Source organism: Pan troglodytes, chromosome 11 (assembly GCF_028858775.2).
Source record: "Pan troglodytes isolate AG18354 chromosome 11, NHGRI_mPanTro3-v2.0_pri, whole genome shotgun sequence".
Classification (NCBI taxonomy): domain Eukaryota; kingdom Metazoa; phylum Chordata; class Mammalia; order Primates; family Hominidae; genus Pan; species Pan troglodytes.
The window spans coordinates 8591924-8609944 of NC_072409.2; the positions used below are offsets into that span (position 1 = coordinate 8591924).

An 18021-nucleotide genomic window follows, 5' to 3' on the forward strand; every position below is an offset into this window, starting at 1 on the left:
TTCTAGCTCACCTTTTGCAGGTTCTATGACCTTGAGCAAGATACTTAAAGTGCTCTGCACCTCAGTTTCCCTATTTGTAAAACAGGACTGGATGCAATTTCCACCCCGCAGGCTTGCTGTAAGCATTACCCGGGACAAAGTGAGGCAAGTCCTCGCTGGGGGCTGAATCCACAGGAAGTACTCAATCATGGGTGCTGACAGGAAACCCCAGTCCCCACACACCGCCCGAGGCTAGGGATGCAGCTGCTCACCGTTTCTTATGCCAGACCTCAGAGACCAGCTTCTGGTAGCTCTTGCACAGGGCTGGCTTCTTATCTGTGCGCACCAGGCCGCCACACTCCAAGAAGAACTGAGTCAGCGGCGGGCTGGGTGCAGGGGAGAGAGAGCCAGGTCAGGAGAGCAAATGAGGCACGCGGCAGTTTAGAAAGGGCTGCATAGCGGGGAGCCCTGAGTGCTCGCACAGGGAGCACAGTGGCCCTGGACCCAGAAACTCCTGAAGGTGACTAGAAGGCTCCTACCAGTTATGAGAAAATTGTATCCTCCAAAATTCATCTGTGAAGCCCTAACTCCCAGAGACAGGGCATTTTTATTTTATTTTATCTCATCTTATCTATCTTACCTTATTTTATTATTATTATTATTATTATTTTGAAACAGAGTCTCCCTCTGTTGCCCAGGCTGGAGTCCAGTGGTGCAATCTTGGTTCATTGCAACCTCTGCCTCCCGGGTTCAAGTGCTTCTCCTGCCTTAGCCTCCCGAGTAGCTGGGATTACAGGCGCATGCCACAATGCCTGGCTAATTTTTTTGTATTTTTAGTAGAGACAGGCTCTACTAGTTGGCCAGGGTGGTCTTGAACTCCTGACCTCAGGCGATCCACTTGCCTTGACCTCCCAAAGTGCTGGGATTACAGGCGTAAGCCACGGTGCCCAGCCAAGACAGGGCCTTTAAAGAGGTTATTAAAGTTAAAACTGATTGGGTGCGGTCAATTTTTTTTTTTTTTTTGAGACGGAGTCTCGCTCTGTCACCCAGGCTGGAATGCAATGGCATGATCTCAGCTCACTGCAACCTCCGCCTCCCGGGTTCAAGTGATTCTCCTGCCTCAGCTTCCCCAGTAGCTGGGACTACAGGTGCGTGCCACCACGTCCAGCTAGTTTTTTGTATTTTTAGTAGAGACAGGGTTTCACCATGTTAGCCAGAATGGTCTCTATCTCCTGACCTCGTGATCCACCTGCCTCGGCCTACCAAAGTGCTGGGATTACAGGCGTGGGCTACTGCGCCCAGCCTGGGTGTGGTCAATTATTAACAATAATTGACCTGCATCCTGCCACCTGAGGATAGTTACTAGGAACATTTTGGGACATAGCCTTCCAGACTTTTCTACGCATTTGTACCCATTCCCTCTCTGCTTCCCGCATACATATATTGCATCTCTAACCTCCACTGGGTAGGAGAAGCACGTCAGACACAGGAGACATCCTTGGCCTCATGGAGCTCACAGCCTTATCCTTAATGGAAAATCGCATTTCTCCCATAAAACGGGATTGTACCATGCAATGCTTTATAACCTCCTTTTTCCCCCACTCACCAGATTCTGAACCCCTTCTTGTTTCAATGCATGTTGTCTTGTGCCATTTTTCCTGCACTTGCTGCAAGGGCTATGAGAATTTATACTCCCTTGCAGATGGGCCTTTAAATCATTTCCAGTAAACAACAGAGCGCTGAGCCTCCTTGCATGTACAACTTCCCCAGCATCTCCGGTTATCTCCTCAGGATACATTCTGACTGGGGGGATTGCTGGGTCAAAGGGTATGCATGCTTTCAGGCATTTTGCTGTGCATCCTATACATGTGTTTGTGGGCAACCGGCTGGGGGCTGCTACTGCTGCTGTTTCCGGGGCTTTGCCAGGGACAGCTCTCGGCCCTCGGACAAAGTGTCGACCTACCAATTGGACAGGGCCTGCAGGGCGGCGTTCATGTAGCAGGAGTTCCCGAGGTTCTTCATGCCCGTGAGGCCTGGGACATAAACACAACGGGGAGGAGCAGGTGAGCATCCTGCCCCGCCGAGGAAACCTTGCAAGTCACATTTGGCACAAAGGTGTGGCTCTCAACTGCCCAGGACCCAAGAAGAGGACATGGTGGAAGTGTTCCACCCCAGGAATCTTCCCAGTAAACTAACGTGGTTCCTGCTCACAACAGCTGCGGTTACCTGAGTGTTTTAAACAGATGAACTCCTTTGCCCCTCCGCCCAGCCAGGCCCACTGTCCAGACCATACAGCAAAGGGGTCGGCCTGCCCAGGGTCACCCAGCTGGGAGAGGGGACAAGATAGCCGGCTCTCCAGAACCTTAGCTAGGCCAGCCAACTTCTGGGGTGAAGCCACCATGCTAAACAGCTTATCCGTCACCCCATCCTTCCTTGCCCATATAGCAGGTGCAAATAGAGACCAAGACTCGGGCGGTTTCCAGCCTCCAGATGAGGGCCCCCAGCCCAGCCCATCAGCTTCCCCTGCTGTGGGGGCCATTACCTCGAGGTTTCAGGTCATCGTCCTCTGACTCAGACTCTCCTTCATCAGCCACAGCAATAGGAACAGCTTTCAGAGGGTGGGAGGGTGGCGGGGAGTCCTGTGTTAAAGACCCAAAGTGAGGAAAACAGTGAACAGAGGGGCTGGGGTCAGAGGCCCAGGTGTCTCCCAAGGGCTGGAAGTCCAGCCCTACTGCCCGGAAGGCCCTACTGGGCTGAGCCAGTCCAGCTGAGCAGAAGGCACTGTGAAAAGAGATAGGATTGGTGGCCTTGCCCTGGGAACTCCTTGATTTGTGTGTGTCTGTGTTTTTTTAGAGACGGGGTCTTGCTTTGTCACCCAGGCTGGAGTGCAGTGGCACAATCAGAGCTCACTGCTGACTCCAACTTCTGGGCTCAAGGGATCCTCCCATCTCACCCTTCTCAGTAGTTGAGACTACAGGTGCATGCACAGCACCCAGCTAACCTTTTTATATTGCCCAGGCTGGTCTCAAACTACTGGGCTCCAGTGATCCTCCCAAAGTGTTAGGATAACATGAGCCACTGTGCCCAGCTGTTGACTTGCATTTTCTTATTGGCAATAAAAAAATATTTTATTTATAATAAATTTGGAGAAAAATAGAAACATAAACATGCAACCCCATTTTCCTGAGAGAACTGCTGTTAATAGTCTGTATGTATCTTATGTAGACGTTTTTTTTTTTTCTTTTTGAGACGGAGTCTCGCTCTGTTGCCCAGGCTGGAGTGCAATGGTGCAATCTTGGCTCACTGCAAGCTCCGCCTCCCAGGTTCATGCCATTCTCCTGCCTCAGCCTCCTGACTAGCTGGGACTACAGGTGCCCGCTACTATGCCTGACTAATTTTTTGTATTTTTAGTAGAGACGGGGTTTCACCGTGTTAGCCAGGATGGTCTCGATCTCCTGACCTCGTGATCTGCCCGCCTCGGCCTCCCAAAGTGCTGGGATTACAGGCATGAGCCACCGCGCCTGGGCTATGTGGACTTTTTTTAAGAGATAAGAGTCTTGCTCTGTCGCCCAGGCTGAAGTGCAGTAGCACAACTATAGCTCACTGCAACCTTGAACTCCTGGGCTCAAGTGATCCTCCCACCTCAGCCTCCCAAGTAGCTGGGATTACAAGCATGCGCCACCATGCCTAGCTAATTTTATTTTTTGTAGAGACAAGGTCTCACGCTGTTGCCCAGGCTGGTCTCAAACTCCTGGGCTCAAGCGATCCTCCTGCCTTGGCCCAGCAAAGGGCTGGGATTACAGGCATTAGCCATGGCGCCCAGCCTATATTATACAGACTTTTAACTGCTAATACACATGCACAACAAAAACAAGATATTGCATATACTGTTTTATAGCCTTTTCTATAAAAATTCATAACTATCTACCAAGTTCACAAATGCATTCAATAAGCATTTTGAGCAATATTGAGCCCTATCATGTGACTGTCTAAACAGAAGGAGAGGCCAGGTGCGGTGGCTCCTGCCTGTAATCCCAGCACTTTGGGAGGCCAAGGCAGGCGGATCACTTGAGGTCAGGAGTTCAAGACCAGCCTGGTCAACATGGCAAAACCCTGACTCTACTAAAAATATGAAAATTAGCCAGGCATGGTCGTGGGCGCCTGTAATCCCAGCTACTCAGGAGGTTGAGGCAGGACAATCAGTTGAACCCAGGAGGCAGAGGTTGTAGTGAGCTGAGATTGCACCACTGCATTCCAGCCTGAGCAACAGAGCGAGACTCGGTCTCAAAAAATTAAAATAAAATAAAATAAAATAAAATAAATGGAGGAGAGAGCCATGCAGATGCTGCACACATGTCCTGGCTTCTCCTCTAGCAGGCAGCTCTGCCATCCAGGATTACTGACCATTCCCTGAGGACACACCTGGGGCCGGGCCCTCCAGGTCACAGGCTTGCTGACCCGCCATCTCTAAGGTTGCACAGCACACTGTTGATCAAAGGACCATTCTCTGGTTGACGTTACCCAGGTGGTTTCTGGGCATTTCCCATAGAGAAGTGTCCTGTAGCAACTACCTGGAATTCCCTTAGGAATGGTTTCAGATCTGAGAGGGCCATCTGTGACCTTGTCAACCCTCTCCATAAGGCCCGGAAGGGTCTACACTCACCTCATGGCCCTGGGCCCACCCCAACCCCTGCACTCCACACAGCCACCCATGGTCTCCGAGCTCCTCAAGGGAGGCCCTACTCTCAGTCACCTCTGCACCCTCATGGTCTCACACATGCCTCGGCACAGAGTTGGGCTCAGTGAGCATGTGCTGATGTGAGCTCCTCAAAGTCACCTGAAAACATACTGACCCAGGAACAGACACCTCTGGGACCTACTGCCCCATGCTCCACGGATGCTCAGGTCACACTGCCTCATCCTCAACACAGTGTCACCAACAACCAAACAGAGCCCACCACACAGGTTACCTGTTCAGAGAACTTGGAAGAGGAGCCCAGCAGAGGGGCTGCCAGCCGCTGCTCCAGGAATACCTCCTTCTCACAGGCGTAACACCACAGTCGGAACGTGGTCAGGTTCACGGTCAAGTTGTGCTTTTTTGCCTAGAGGGTAATATCCAGAACAAGGTCCAGGGTACTCTGGCCTAACAAGTGCCCCAACCTGTAATGGCTGCTCCGCTCCCCAGCCTCTCAGTAAGAGGCCCTGTCAGGACAGAGGCCGGAAGCTCGAATTTTGCTTACCCACCCCCAGTCAGGACCCTGAGGGCTGCTGCTTATCAAATGGTGCAGATGCAAAATGTTTTTACCTGCATTCTCTCTTGCTTCTTTGCAGAAGCCATGCTAGGATGACACCATTTATTGCCCCAGCCATTTAGGCCCAGAGTAGGAAGGTGGAGCTGGGGTTTGAACCCCAGGCCATCTAACTGCAGGGCCCATACTCTCAGCCACCGCACTCACCTGTGCATGAATGGTGCTGTGGTCAGCGAAGGATTCTCCGCAGCCAACATAGGGGCAGGCAACCTGGGAAGAGAGGGAAGGAGAGTGGACTGGAGCTTGCCAAAAGGATGGTGTCAACACAGTGTCTCTGGTTCCATCCCAAAGTCAGTGCCCCTACCTCTACTGAACAGGGACCACAAGGGACTGAGGCTCTGCCATCTCAAAGGAACACGGGTCTGTAGGTCTGTACACCTGAAGTTCTGTTGGGCAGTGATGGACAGTAAACAGCGTCCCTGCCCTCTGAGTGAGACGAGCAGTATGCCCTGGGCTGCTGCTCTCCAGCAAGAAGCCCAGGCGGGGTCCCAGCTGGGGCCTGGCTGCTCGGGACCAAGACCCTCTCCCTCCACAAAAACCCCATGTGAAGTGGGGTCAGTTATTGGGACCTATGTTTTTGGTGGGGATCCTAGGCCTCACAGCCATTTTCTAATGGGGGATGATGAATGGGGACCAGGTGTTTGAAACAAGGGTCACAGGTAGTGGGAACCCAGTACTGACCCAGTACCCCAGAGCAGGGCCCACATGCCCCTGATGACACTGCCTTTGCCCTCGCACTCTCCTATCCCAAATCTACCCATCCTCCAAGGCCTGCTCAGTGCTTCCACTGTGAGCCTCCACGCCAGCCAGTAGCCAATGCCATACTCCTACAGGAGCGCCTGCTGTCACTGCCACCTGTGATCAGCAGGGCCTTCTGGGAAAACAGTGGAATCATATCATGTGGCCGACTCAGAAAGCATGTGCCATTTTCTGCATCAGGCTCCCACATCTGTCTGAGGGGACTGTGGCTCCTATGAGGTAGGACCACGTCCTGCACTTCTAACAGCCCAGGAGATAACATCTAGCCCTTCTTGCTGCCCCCTGGATACGCAGTGTCTTGCCATCTACTTTGTGCTGAGTGACAGGGCTGAGCAGAAGAGGCCAGAATCCCACTGGAGGCTCCTGCGCTTCTGCAAAGACTGACTGGCTGTCTTCACTCGCTGCTGCTGTCTCTGTTGTTTTTACTCGTGGGTTGTTTTTTTTTTAAAGAAATTTTAAGTAACAGTCATTTTTAGTATGACTATAAAAATACATACTTGGAAACATTTTTTAAATACTACAGAGAAAAAAAGAAAATTACCCATAATTCTACCACTCAGAGGAAACTGTCATGTTTTCATACATCTACTTTTACTCTTTTTAGTAACCAGTAATCACCCAAACCCTTCCAGCTTCTCCCGGACACTGTCTCCTGGCCAGTCACAGGCATCCGTCTTGTCCAGTTCTACCCTAACCCCATGAGGTGGGGACGGTTGTCAGCTGTCAGTGTTGCAGCCCCTTTCTTATAGATGGGTAATGAAGGTTCAGGGAAAAAATGAGACTGGCCCAGGTAGAGACGCTGCTGAGCAGCAGTGCCAGGCCTCAAAGCCAAGACACCCACGTTGACTCACACATACTCATGCCAAGCTAGAATACTGTCCTATGAAGAAGGGAGCCTTCAGTCCAGAGCCTTCTCCGACCTATTTTTTTCTCCTGTCATTTTTAATTGCTGCCAGAATGGCCAGCCCAGGATTCGCTGACTTTGGAGTCCTGTGCCCCTGTGCCCCAGCCCAAGGTTTCTGGCAGTGCCCACTAGGGATGGAAGTTCCCAGCCCAGAGTCTAGCCCACTGCACCAGCCTGTGCAGTGCTGATAACAGGTGGAAGCAGCTCTACACCCCTGACGGCCACAAGGGTCTTTTACCTGGAGACAGGCCCATAGGTTTGGTCCGGTGACCCCACACGACTGACAGGTTCCCTGTGTGGGTTGAGAGGAGAGAAAAAGAGCAGGCATGAGGAGCCCGTTGCGGGGCTGAGCACTGGGGCTGCTCCTGCCTGGAGGGCCCCACCTGGCTGACATGCACTCAGAAGGTCTCAGCTTCAAGCCCTGGCCCCAGAAAGGCCTTCGCCAGACTACCTGTCCAAATTAGGCTCCCAGGGGAGCACTTTATACTTTACTGTTTGAATTCTATCCTGTGCCTGTAAAAACATGTTCAAATCAACATTTTATGATTTTAGTGTCTATAACCTAGTCTTGGAAAATAAAATCATGTAAGAGACTCATTAACACGCTCTCTTCCCACCCCTTCTACTCTTCCTTTCTTGCACTGAATTATTTCAGCCTTTCTCCCCATTAGACAAGGGCGCCATGAAAGAGGGATGGTCTGTTTTGCCTACCCCTGTGAGTTCACAGGGCCTGGTATAAATGAAGAGTTCACTAGACCTGGCAAACCCCAGGAAATGCCCAGGTTTCTGGTGGTCTGGGCGTCAAAGCCTGCTCCGTGTCTATTGGAATCCTTTCTCTCCTCCTTGCTTTAATAATGGGATGCATGGATTTTAGCTGAACACACAGCTAGCCTGCTGCAGATGACGTTTTCCAGCTTCCACCATGATCACGTGGCTCAGTTCTAGTCAAACTAGCAAAAACGATGTGTGCCACTTCTGCGCTGTGTGCTACCCTTGCTCTTTCTCCTCTTACCATTGGCTGGAATGTGGATGTGATGGCAGGAGCTGAAGCAACCACCTTGGACTCAGGATGAAAGCCACATGTTGAGAATGGCAGAGCTACCCTACCAGTCCTACCTACCTGTGGTCTGTTCTGTGAGAGAAAAGAAACTTCTTTTTTTTTTTTTTTTTGAGATGGAATCTCGCTCTGTCACCCAGGCTGGAGTGCAGTGGTGCAATCTCGGCTCACTGCAAGCTCCGCCTCCCAGGTTCACACCATTCTCCTGCCTTAGCCTCCCGAGTAGCTGGGACTACAGGCACCCACCACCTCGCCCGGCTAATTTTTTGTATTATTAGTAGAGACGGGATTTCACCATGTTAGCCAGGATGGCCTCGATCTCCTGACCTTGTGATCCACCCGCCTTGGCCTCCCAAAGTGCTGGGATTACAGGCGTGAGCCACCGCACCCAGCCCACTGAGTTCTTTACACACTGCTCACATAATCCCCTCCAGTCTCTGTAGCAGGGCCCAGCAACATCCCCCTTTCACTGATGAGAAACTGGGACTCAGAGAGGTCACACCCTTGTCACAGAGCAAGGTCAGCAGGTGAAGCCAGTGAGCCTGGACCCCAGTGCAGCAAGGTCACAAACCTCTCACCAAGAAAGCCTGGCTTACCCCAGGGTGGCCATGTCGGCTCCCAGGCCTCCATGGCCTCCTTCTCATTGTCACTACACCCAGATTCCAGCTGTGTTTGTAAAAAGCCTGAACATGGGGTTGAAGTGAAGCAGCTTGTCCCATACGATGAAGCTGAGATCTGCACTCTGTGGTTTAGGGTCTCTCACGGAGGATGCTGTGGGTGCCAGGAGATCAGTCTGCTTAGCAGACTCAAAACCGCAGCCCCAAACCTTCCTGAATTTGTCATCTCTCTCATGATTTTTTGACTTCACAATTCACCCTCCTCTTCCCAGTTTTTTTTTCCATTTCAGTTATTTGATTTATAAAAGTATTGAATGCTTGCTATAACAATTCAGATGACATCTATATGCTGTGTATGATATGAAATATTTCCCTCTGTACATTCTTCTTACATAAAACACATATGCCTGGATCTTGAGGGGGTGATTTTTAGTAAAAAATAAGATCATGCAATACATATTTCTCTGTAATGTGCCTCTGAGGGTCACCCAAGTCTGTACATGAAGACTTCATTCCTCTGTGATAACTGCACACTCTGGACACACCATAATTGATTCCCCCATTCCTTTCTTGAGGAATATTCAGGTGCCACCAGTTTTTCCCTTTTATAAATAACGCTCAATAAATACTGCTGTATCATATGTTTATAACTGGTGATTACATTTCTACTGGATAAATTCCCAGAAGCAGAATTGTTTCCCTAAAAGTTACGGTAATTCCTAGCCCTACCACAACGTGAGTGGCCCATTTTCTCCATAACTGTCAGCTATGAATGGGATCAGTCTCTTTCCGCCCATCTGCAAAATGGTATCATCCTATTTCATTAGCAATATCCATAAGAATGAGAGTGAAGTCAGCCATCTTTTTCCGAAAGTTTCTTGTCATTTCTACCTCTTTTACTGGGAAGGACCTGCTCATATCCTTGCTCTTTCTGAGTATTTTAGAACGGTGTTGGTTTTATTTTGTAACTTTCTGGATACCCAGAGAGGAGCTGAAGTCGTGATCTCTGACACACAGGCCCAGAGCACCCCAGACAAGCCCAGTCTCTGCTCTAGAGGCACTAACAGGCTTCTGAACGGCTGCCAGGCCCAGTGCAAACCTTCCTGTGCTCCACCTCTCTTCTGCCACCTGCTTCATCCCCTCCCTGCTCTCAGATTCCCTAAGAAGTGGAGAGAAACCCAGCACCAGACAGTGCAAACACATCCGGGCCTCACTCTGCCCCACTTCATGCTGCAAGAGGCGAAGTCACTTCAAAAGCAGCTATAGACACTATGAAGAACCGCTCCCATGCCAGGCCCCATGACAAAACCAGCTCAGGCCAAAGGCCACCAAGGACCTGCTGGTGCAGCGAGGCCAGGCGACCAGCATTAGGTGCCAATATGCCCAGGAATCCCACTCCTGGGAACATGCCTGCATGCAGCTCTGCCCATGGATGCAATGACTTTTCTACAAGGCCATTCATCGCAGCATCACGTGTATCGGCAAGAGGCTGCAAAGGGTCCAGGTGTCCACCCAGAGAGCATCAGTCACTGTGGCCACATGATGAAATATGATGCAGCTTCAAGGTAACAAATGAGAAAGCTGTCTCTATGCACTGACGTCCAAAGAGCTCCAAGATACATTGTCATGTGAATAAAGCAAGTTACAAAACAGAGAGGATCATATCCATCTTTTACGTAAGAAAGGGCAAAACTTAAAATGAGTTTACCTGCCTGTATTCACATAAAGAAACTGAAAAGATACAAAAGAGAATAAGTGCTTACCCGAGGGTGGGCTGGGGAGGGTGGGCACAGGGGTGAGAGAAGGACTTCTTGACATTTATCTTTTTATACTGTTTCATTTGTAACCCTGTTCAAGTATTACCTTTTCAAAAATTTTCATTTAACAACACCAAAAGGATGGCAACACATCCTCCTACTCTGAGAAGAGGCCCAGCTTCCTGCTCAGGCTTCCCTGAGCCCTCCTGGAGCCACATGTGTAAAAACGCTCCTGGACTTGGAAAGCAGCATTCATTCCCTGCCTTGGAGAGGCTCTGTGCACCGGCCCCAACAGCTAATGGACAGAGAGCATTAGTGGTTCCCAAATGGCCTTGTCTAAACTATAATTAATGGCTATTAGGACAGAGCCTCCGGAAGGTGGCCTCCCAAGCAGATGCCAGCATTTCCATTTACACAGAAGGCTGAGCAGAGACTGTCAGGGAACCAGTTTTTCCACTGCTTCAGAAATGTCCACACCCCAGGAAAGAGGCAGCCCTGGGTGTGGGCCCTGTCCCCGTAAGGTCTGACCCTTTACCTTAGATTTGAGCAGCAAGTCCTCTTTGGTCACCTCTCCTATGGAGTCAAGGTGAGGGCAAAGGTTCCTGGAGTCCCCCATCCTGGCCTGGGCTCACCTATGAGAAGACACAAGCAATCCCGGGTTAATGGCAGCCAGTGTTGGCAGGAGGTGGGGAGGTGAGTAGTTAAGTACATGACTTTGGCCTTGAGTCCTGGTCTGCCACAAACCAGCTGGTAACGCAGGGAAGTTGCTTAACCTCTCTGAGCATCACTTTCCTTGTCTAAGAAGATAACAGTTGCCCCAGTGGGTCGCTCCTAGGTCACGGAGACAATGTCTGTCAAATGCCTGGTGTAGTCCCTGATGTAGGGAAAGCCCATGGCAGGTGACAGGTATCGTGATCAGAATTATTGGTAGGGAAGACACGGGAGTCCTGCATGCATGCAGGGAGCTGCACACCAGACAATCTAAAACCACAGATGTTTTGTTAGAGGAGGCCAAATCCATGTCCATCCAAGGATACAGGCAGAGAAGGCGGCAGTGTAGAAAGGCTGGGTTTCAAAAAGGCAAGCAGCAGATGTTGACATAGGTCTTCTCAAGAGCCTCTGGAGGCCAAGTGCTGGCGGACCACTTATCCCACGTCTTGTGGGAGCCCCCTACGGAGTGAGGTTTGAACACCAGACCACCATGGGAGCAGGCCATGCAGCACTGCCTCCAGAGAATGTCTTCTGAGAGTAGGGAGAAAGTCAGAGAGAAAGGCAGGAGAACAACCTAGAAAGCAGTCTGTGTTTGCCAAAACATCAGCAGTGGTGCAGCTGGGTGATGGGTTTCAAGAGATGGAAAAAAAAAAGCTCTGTTGTTTTCGTCTAACTGATACATGTTCATCATGAAAACAAAACTCAAACAAGAAAGCACAAAGTAAAATAAATCACTGATAACAAGTAGCAAACATCTTTCCCAACATTCTCCTGCGTTTCTTTCCCTTTTAAATCAGGGGTATAAATAGATATCTGTCTTAGAAAATAAATGCTTCCCTCAAGGGAGCACCTTGGTGAAGATGAACAGCTCTGTATTTTGAGTGTGGGGTGGTTACATGGATCTACACGTGTGTTAAAAGTGCAAAGAACTGAACACACATGAGTGCCTACAAAACTAGTGAAATCTGAATAAGCTCCATGGATTATGCCAATGTCAGTTTATTGATTGTACTACAGACATACTAAGATGTATTATTAGCTGGGATGCTGGTGCATGCCTGTAGTCCCAGCTACTCAAGAGGCTGAGGTAGGAGATCATGTGAGCCCAGGAGTTCAAGGCTGCAGTGAGCCGTGACCATGCCACTGCACTCCAGCCTGGGTGACAGAGCAAGACCTCATCTCAAAAAAAAAAAAAAAAAAAAAGTATATGTTATTCTTACCATCAGGGGAAACTGGGTGAAGGTACAAAGGACCTTAGGGTACATTTTTTGCAACTGCCTGTGAATCTATAATTATTTCAAAAGAAAACATTTAAAAATGAGTAACTAAATAAATGCTTCACCTACGGTATTTTAGCAGAATCAAATCCAGGAATCTGACTGCTGATTATAGCTTCAAACTGTTGCCAAATAAGGTCCAAACCAACCAAAGATGTAACTGGAGCCAAGACTGCTTTAACCAAAGGCAGAAGCCTCTGTGACTGCATGAGTCTTAAAAACAAAACAAAAGACCGGGTGTGGTGGCTCATGCCTGTAATCCTAGCACTTTGGGAGGCCGAGGTGGGCAGATCACCTGAGGTCAGGAGATCAAGACCAGCCTGACCAACATGGAGAAACCCCGTCTCTACTAAAAATACAAAATTAGCCGGGCATGATGCATATGCCTATAATCCCAGCTACTCAGGAGGCTGAGGCAGGAGAATGGCTTGAACCCAGGAGGCGGAAGTTGTGGTGAGCCAACATCGTGCCATTGAACTGCAGCCTAGGCAACAAGAGCGCAACTCCATCCCAAAACACACACACACACACACACACACACACACACACACACACACACAAAAACAAAAAACAAAGGCAGAAGCTGCATGTGTGCCCACCTGATCTGAGAGGTGGACGGACCCCCAGACTCCTCCTTACGTGCCCCTCCCTGTCCCAAATGGTCAGCCAGGGTCAACTGGCCAGATTCTCATTCAGAACATGAGTTACTAGCACTCATGAGGTGTCAGACCAAGCTAAGTGCTTTTTGTGCATTCGTTTATGAAAAACTCTTCCAGCAATCGTTGAGGCAGCTGTGATCAGCCCCATTTCATAGACTAAGGAACAGAGGTTCCTTCTTGTCTAAGGTCTCACAGGAATGTTGGCGCTAGAGCTGAACCTCAAGTGGGTCAGATCCTAAGGGCCCGCTCAGTTGCTTTCTAACTTATAGAAAATGTAAATGTGAAAAGCAGGCAGAACTTACTGTCACATTAAAGATGAGCATAAAGAAAAAAAAGGAAAAAACAAAGTAGACCAAACTATATAACGCACTTCCATGTTTCCATGTACCTAGACTCATCAATTAACAACTCATGGCCAATCTTGCTTCATCTCAACCTCCTGCTTCCTCTTGCTTTTGTAGCAAGTCCCAGACACACAGGCGATCACATTCCATCTGTATTTTTCTAAGAGATAAAGACTTAAAAAAACAAACAAACCCATAATCACAATTCCATTCTTTCATCTAAAGAGAAAAATCCATGTGTCCTCCTCAGTCCGTGTTGAAGGGACCCACCTGAGAGGAGGCCATGGGCTTACCTCTGGGTGACACGAAGCCCACAGAAAGCGGCCAGCATTCGCATCCTTTGTTGACAGCTGACAGCGACGGGCTATAGGGGTCTGGAGTGAGTGGAGGCCTCTGGCAAGGAGCCTGGGGGATGAACCACAGCATTTCACACAGTTCTGTTATTATTACTTTTAAGACAGGCTCTTGCTCGCTTGCCCAGGCTGGGGTTGCAGTGGCATGATCACAGCTCACTGCAGCCTTGACCTTCTAGGCTCAAGCAATCCTCCCACCTCAACTTCCCAAGTAGCTGGGACCATAGGTGTGCACCACCAGACCCACCTAATTTATTTAAAATTTCTTGTAGAGACAGGGTCTTGTTTTGTTGTCCAGGCTGGTCTTGAACTCCTGGGCTCAAGTAATCCTCCCACCTCAGGCCTCCCAAAGTGCTGAGATTATAGGCGTGAGCCACTGTGCCCAGACAGTTCCATTATTTTAAAATCACTCTTAGCACCAACTAGAAGCTAAAAAGGGCCCAGCATTCCTCCTGGGAGGAACGAATTTCAGGATATTGGGGATGTCCACAGGCTAGACTACTCCCTGTGCAGCCAGAGAGCAATACCACCACATCACTCCTGGGCCAGCTGGCCAAGGCTCAGGCAGAGCTGGCACACAGGGGCAGCCCCTCCTAGGGAGTGCTGGCCTTCACTAGTCACTGCTGAGGCATTACCTTGGTGCTCCCCAGGAGGAAACCTGCACAGGTCTGCTGGAGGGGTCTGCAGGGCCTCTCCTATTGTCCCATCAGGCTACCACAGCCCATCAACCCTCTGGACAGGAAGGCCTGGCCCCTTCCACACATGCCACCAGGCCCCTCAGGCCATCCTTTGAGCTCTCAGGGATTTCCTGAGAACCCCCGACCCTCAAGTGTTCAGCAGGCCCAGGCTGCAGGCACAACCGGGCTCATCCACACATTGCCACTACCCACACTTCACTGGCAGGTCACAGTCTCCCAGATGTGGACAGCTCAAAGAAGGAGAGGCAGTTTGAAGCTACCATTTAAAATAGTCACATGACAATGACAGCTTCAAGATTCCAAATTTCAAACCTCCTCACTTGAAGCCAGGTTTTTTAGTTTTCTTCATTGTTTCTGCTGAGGCCATGTGCCCTGAGTTGGCACTAGTCTTACACTATTTTAAGCTGCAGTGGTGGGGGTTTTGCTAGCATCTTTGGTATGTGATCATCTCTCCAGTCGGGTGGCTGGGGAGGGAGTGGGCAGGTTATAACTTGGCCCATTCTTTTTTTTTTTTTTTTTTTTTTTTTTGAGATAGTTTCACTCTGCCGTTCAGGCTGGAGTACAGTGGCATGATCTTGGCTCACTGCAACTTCTGCCTCCCGGGTTCATGAGATTCTCCTGCCTCAGCCTCCTGAGTTGCTGGGATTACAGCTGTGTGCCACCACGCCCGGCTAATTTAACAGGCTCACTCTTGATTTGCAAGTGCAATTGGACTTACATTCTTGCAACTTCAGAGAGAAAAATCAGCCCTGTGGCTAACAGCCCTCAATGTATTCTCACTACTCCCATTTTACAGATGAAGAAACAGAATTGGAACTTAAGTAACTCAGGAACTTGGCAGAGGTCAATCACCTGGCTAGTTTTTTTTGTTTTGTTTTGCTTGAGATGGAGTTTCGCTCTTGTTGCCCAGACTGGAGTGCAATGGTGCAATCTCAGCTCACCGCAACCTCCGCCTCCCGGGTTCAAGCAATTCTCTTGCCTCAGCCCCTTGAGTAGCTGGGATTACAGGCATGTGCCACCATGCCCAGCTAATTTTATATTTTTAGTAGAGACAGAGTTTCTCCATGTTGGTCAGGCTGGTCTCAAACTCCTGACCTCAGGTGATCCGCCTGCCTCAGCCTCCCAAGTGCTGGGATTACAGGCGTGAGCCACCGTGCTTGGCCCACCTGGCTAGTTTGTAACAGGTGTGGCCCTCATCAGATCTGTGTGGTGCAGAGTCTTGCTCTAAATCATGAGTCGGATTTAGAGAAACATTAAACTGAGCAAAAAAAAATAAAAATAAAAATAAAAAAATCAGATACAAAAACATATATACCGTATGATTCTATTTATATAAAATTCCAAGACAGACAAAACTGATGATGATAGAAACAGGATCAGTGATTGCCTGGGGCAAAGGGTAGAGTTATGTTGCAGACAAGAAGGAACTTTCTGTGGTGTTGGAATGTTCTAGATCTTGTCTGGTGTGGGGTTTAATCAAGTGTATACACCTGTCAAATCGTGTGCACTGTATCTTTAAAGTGCGTGCATTTTATTATATGTAAATTATACCTCAATAAAGTTGATTAAAAGCATTTTAAATCAGAATGAGGCCAGGCACAGTGGCTCACACCTGTAATCCCAGCACTTTGGGAGGCTGAGGCGGGCGGATCACGAGATCAGGAGTTAGAGACCAGCCTGGCCAACATGGTGAAATCCTGTCTCAACTAAAAATACAAAAATTAGCTGAGTGTGGTGGGAAGCGCCTGTAATTCCAGCTACTCAGGAGGTTGAGGCGGAAGAATCACTTGAACCTGGGAGGTGGAGGCTGCAGTGAGCTGAGATCGCACCACTGCACTCCAGCCTGGGCGACAGAGCAAGACTCCATCTTAAAAAAAAAAAAAAGTGTTGGCTGTTGGCGAGGGTGTGGATAAATTGGAGCCCTGTGCACTGTTGGTGGGAATGTGAAATGGTGCAGCTGCTGCAGAATGCAGTATGGCAGTTCCTCAAGAACTGTAAAATAGTACCACACTATTGAGCAATCCACATCTGGGTATACACCCAAATGCACTAAAAGCGGCAACTCAAAGAAATATTTGTGCACCCATGTTCATAGCTGCATTATGTGCAACAGCCAAAAGACAATGCAAACCAAGTGCCCATCGATAGACAAAACATGATATATTCATACAATGAAATATGATTCAGCCTAAAAAGGGAAATTTTGACACACGCTACAACATGAAACCTAAAGACACCTACTCAGTAAAACAAGTCAGGCTGGGTGCGATGGCTCATGCCTGTAATCCCAACACTTTGGGAGGCTGAGGCAGGCGGATCACTTGAGGTCAGGAGTTTGAGACCAGCCTGACCAACATGGTGAAACCTCGTTTCTACTAAAAATACAAAAATTAGCTGGGCGTGGTGGCGGGAGCCTGTATTCCCAGCTAGTAGGGAGGCTGAGGCAGGAGAATCGCTTGAACCTGGGAGGCAGAGGTTGCAATGAGCCAAGAAGATCGTGCCATTGCACTCCGGCCTAGGTGACAAGAGCAAAACTCCATCTAAAAAAAAAAAAAAAAAAAAGACAGTAACTTCTCAGAAAATATTTGCTGAATGGCCCCAAAATACAAAGTTATAAAACACTATTAGGCCATGTTGGGTGGCTCATGCCTGTAATTCCAGCACTCTTGGAGGCCGAGGCAGGAGGACTGCTTGAGCCCAGGAGTTTGAGATCAGCCTGGGCAACATGGTGAAACCCCATCTCTACAAAAAATTTAAAAATTAGGTGGGCATGGTGGTGCACGCACCTGTAGTCCCAGCTACTCGGGAAGCTGTGATGGGAGGATGGCTTGAGCCCAGAAGTATGAGGCTGCAGTGAGCTATGATGGCACCACTGCATTCTAGCCTGGACAACAGGGCAAGACCCTATCTCAAAAAAAAAAAAAAAAAAAAATATATATATATATATATATATATATATATATATATATATATATATGGCTGGGCGCAGTGGCTCACGCCTGTAACCCCAGCACTTTGGGAGGCCGAGGCGGGAGGACCATGAGGTCAGGAGATCAAGATCATCCTGGCTAACATGGTGAGACCCCGTCTCTACTAAAAAAAAAATACAAAAAAATTGGCTGGGCATGACGGCGGACGCCTGTAGTCCCAGCTACTCGGGAGGCTGAGGCAGGAGAAAGGCATGAACCCAGGAGGCTGAGCTTGCAGTGAGCCGAGATCGCGCCACTGCGCTCCAGCCTGGGCGACAGAGCGACACTCAGTCTCAAAAAAAACAAAACACAAAACAAAACAAAACAAAAAAACCTATTATTATAGTAAACTCTTACTTTGGTGAAATAATGTGTTTTAGGCCTAGAGAAAGGATGCTATTATCATTTCTGGAGGATAGAGTCAAGTGATTTTTATTTCCTTTTTGCTTTTCTGCATTTTCCACAATGAACTTGTGTTGCCTTTTTTTTCTTCCTATGCTTGCTTCCTGAATGACTGTGTTATAATCATTCTAATCTAATAATCTAATAAGGTCAGTCACAGTGGCTCACGCCTGTAATCCTAGTGCTTTTGGGAAGTTGAGGAGGGAGGATCCCTTAAGCTCAAGGC

General features: G+C 49.0%; 1 protein-coding gene across 13 annotated transcripts in view; it reads right to left on the reverse strand.

Moving 5' to 3' along the window:
- The window catches only part of USP20 (ubiquitin specific peptidase 20), a 46543-nt gene that overhangs the window by 18230 nt on the left and 10292 nt on the right, over nt 1-18021 (reverse strand). For 11 of the 13 annotated variants that reach the window (XR_010148826.1, XR_010148827.1, XR_010148828.1 and 8 more), the window contains 8 exons: nt 13667-13778; nt 10918-11014; nt 7190-7243; nt 5436-5498; nt 4950-5081; nt 2522-2618; nt 1943-2012; nt 252-365 (listed from right to left, as the gene is read on the reverse strand). Coding sequence is in view for 8 of the 13 variants with exons in the window: in XM_520313.8 (XP_520313.2) it covers nt 252-365; nt 1943-2012; nt 2522-2618; nt 4950-5081; nt 5436-5498; nt 7190-7243; nt 10918-10998 (611 nt within the window). In the remaining 5 variants the exon portion in view is untranslated. The remainder of the gene's footprint in view (nt 1-251; nt 366-1942; nt 2013-2521; nt 2619-4949; nt 5082-5435; nt 5499-7189; nt 7244-10917; nt 11015-13666; nt 13779-18021) is intronic. The other 2 variants (XR_010148830.1, XM_009457492.5) reach the window with 1 other exon arrangement.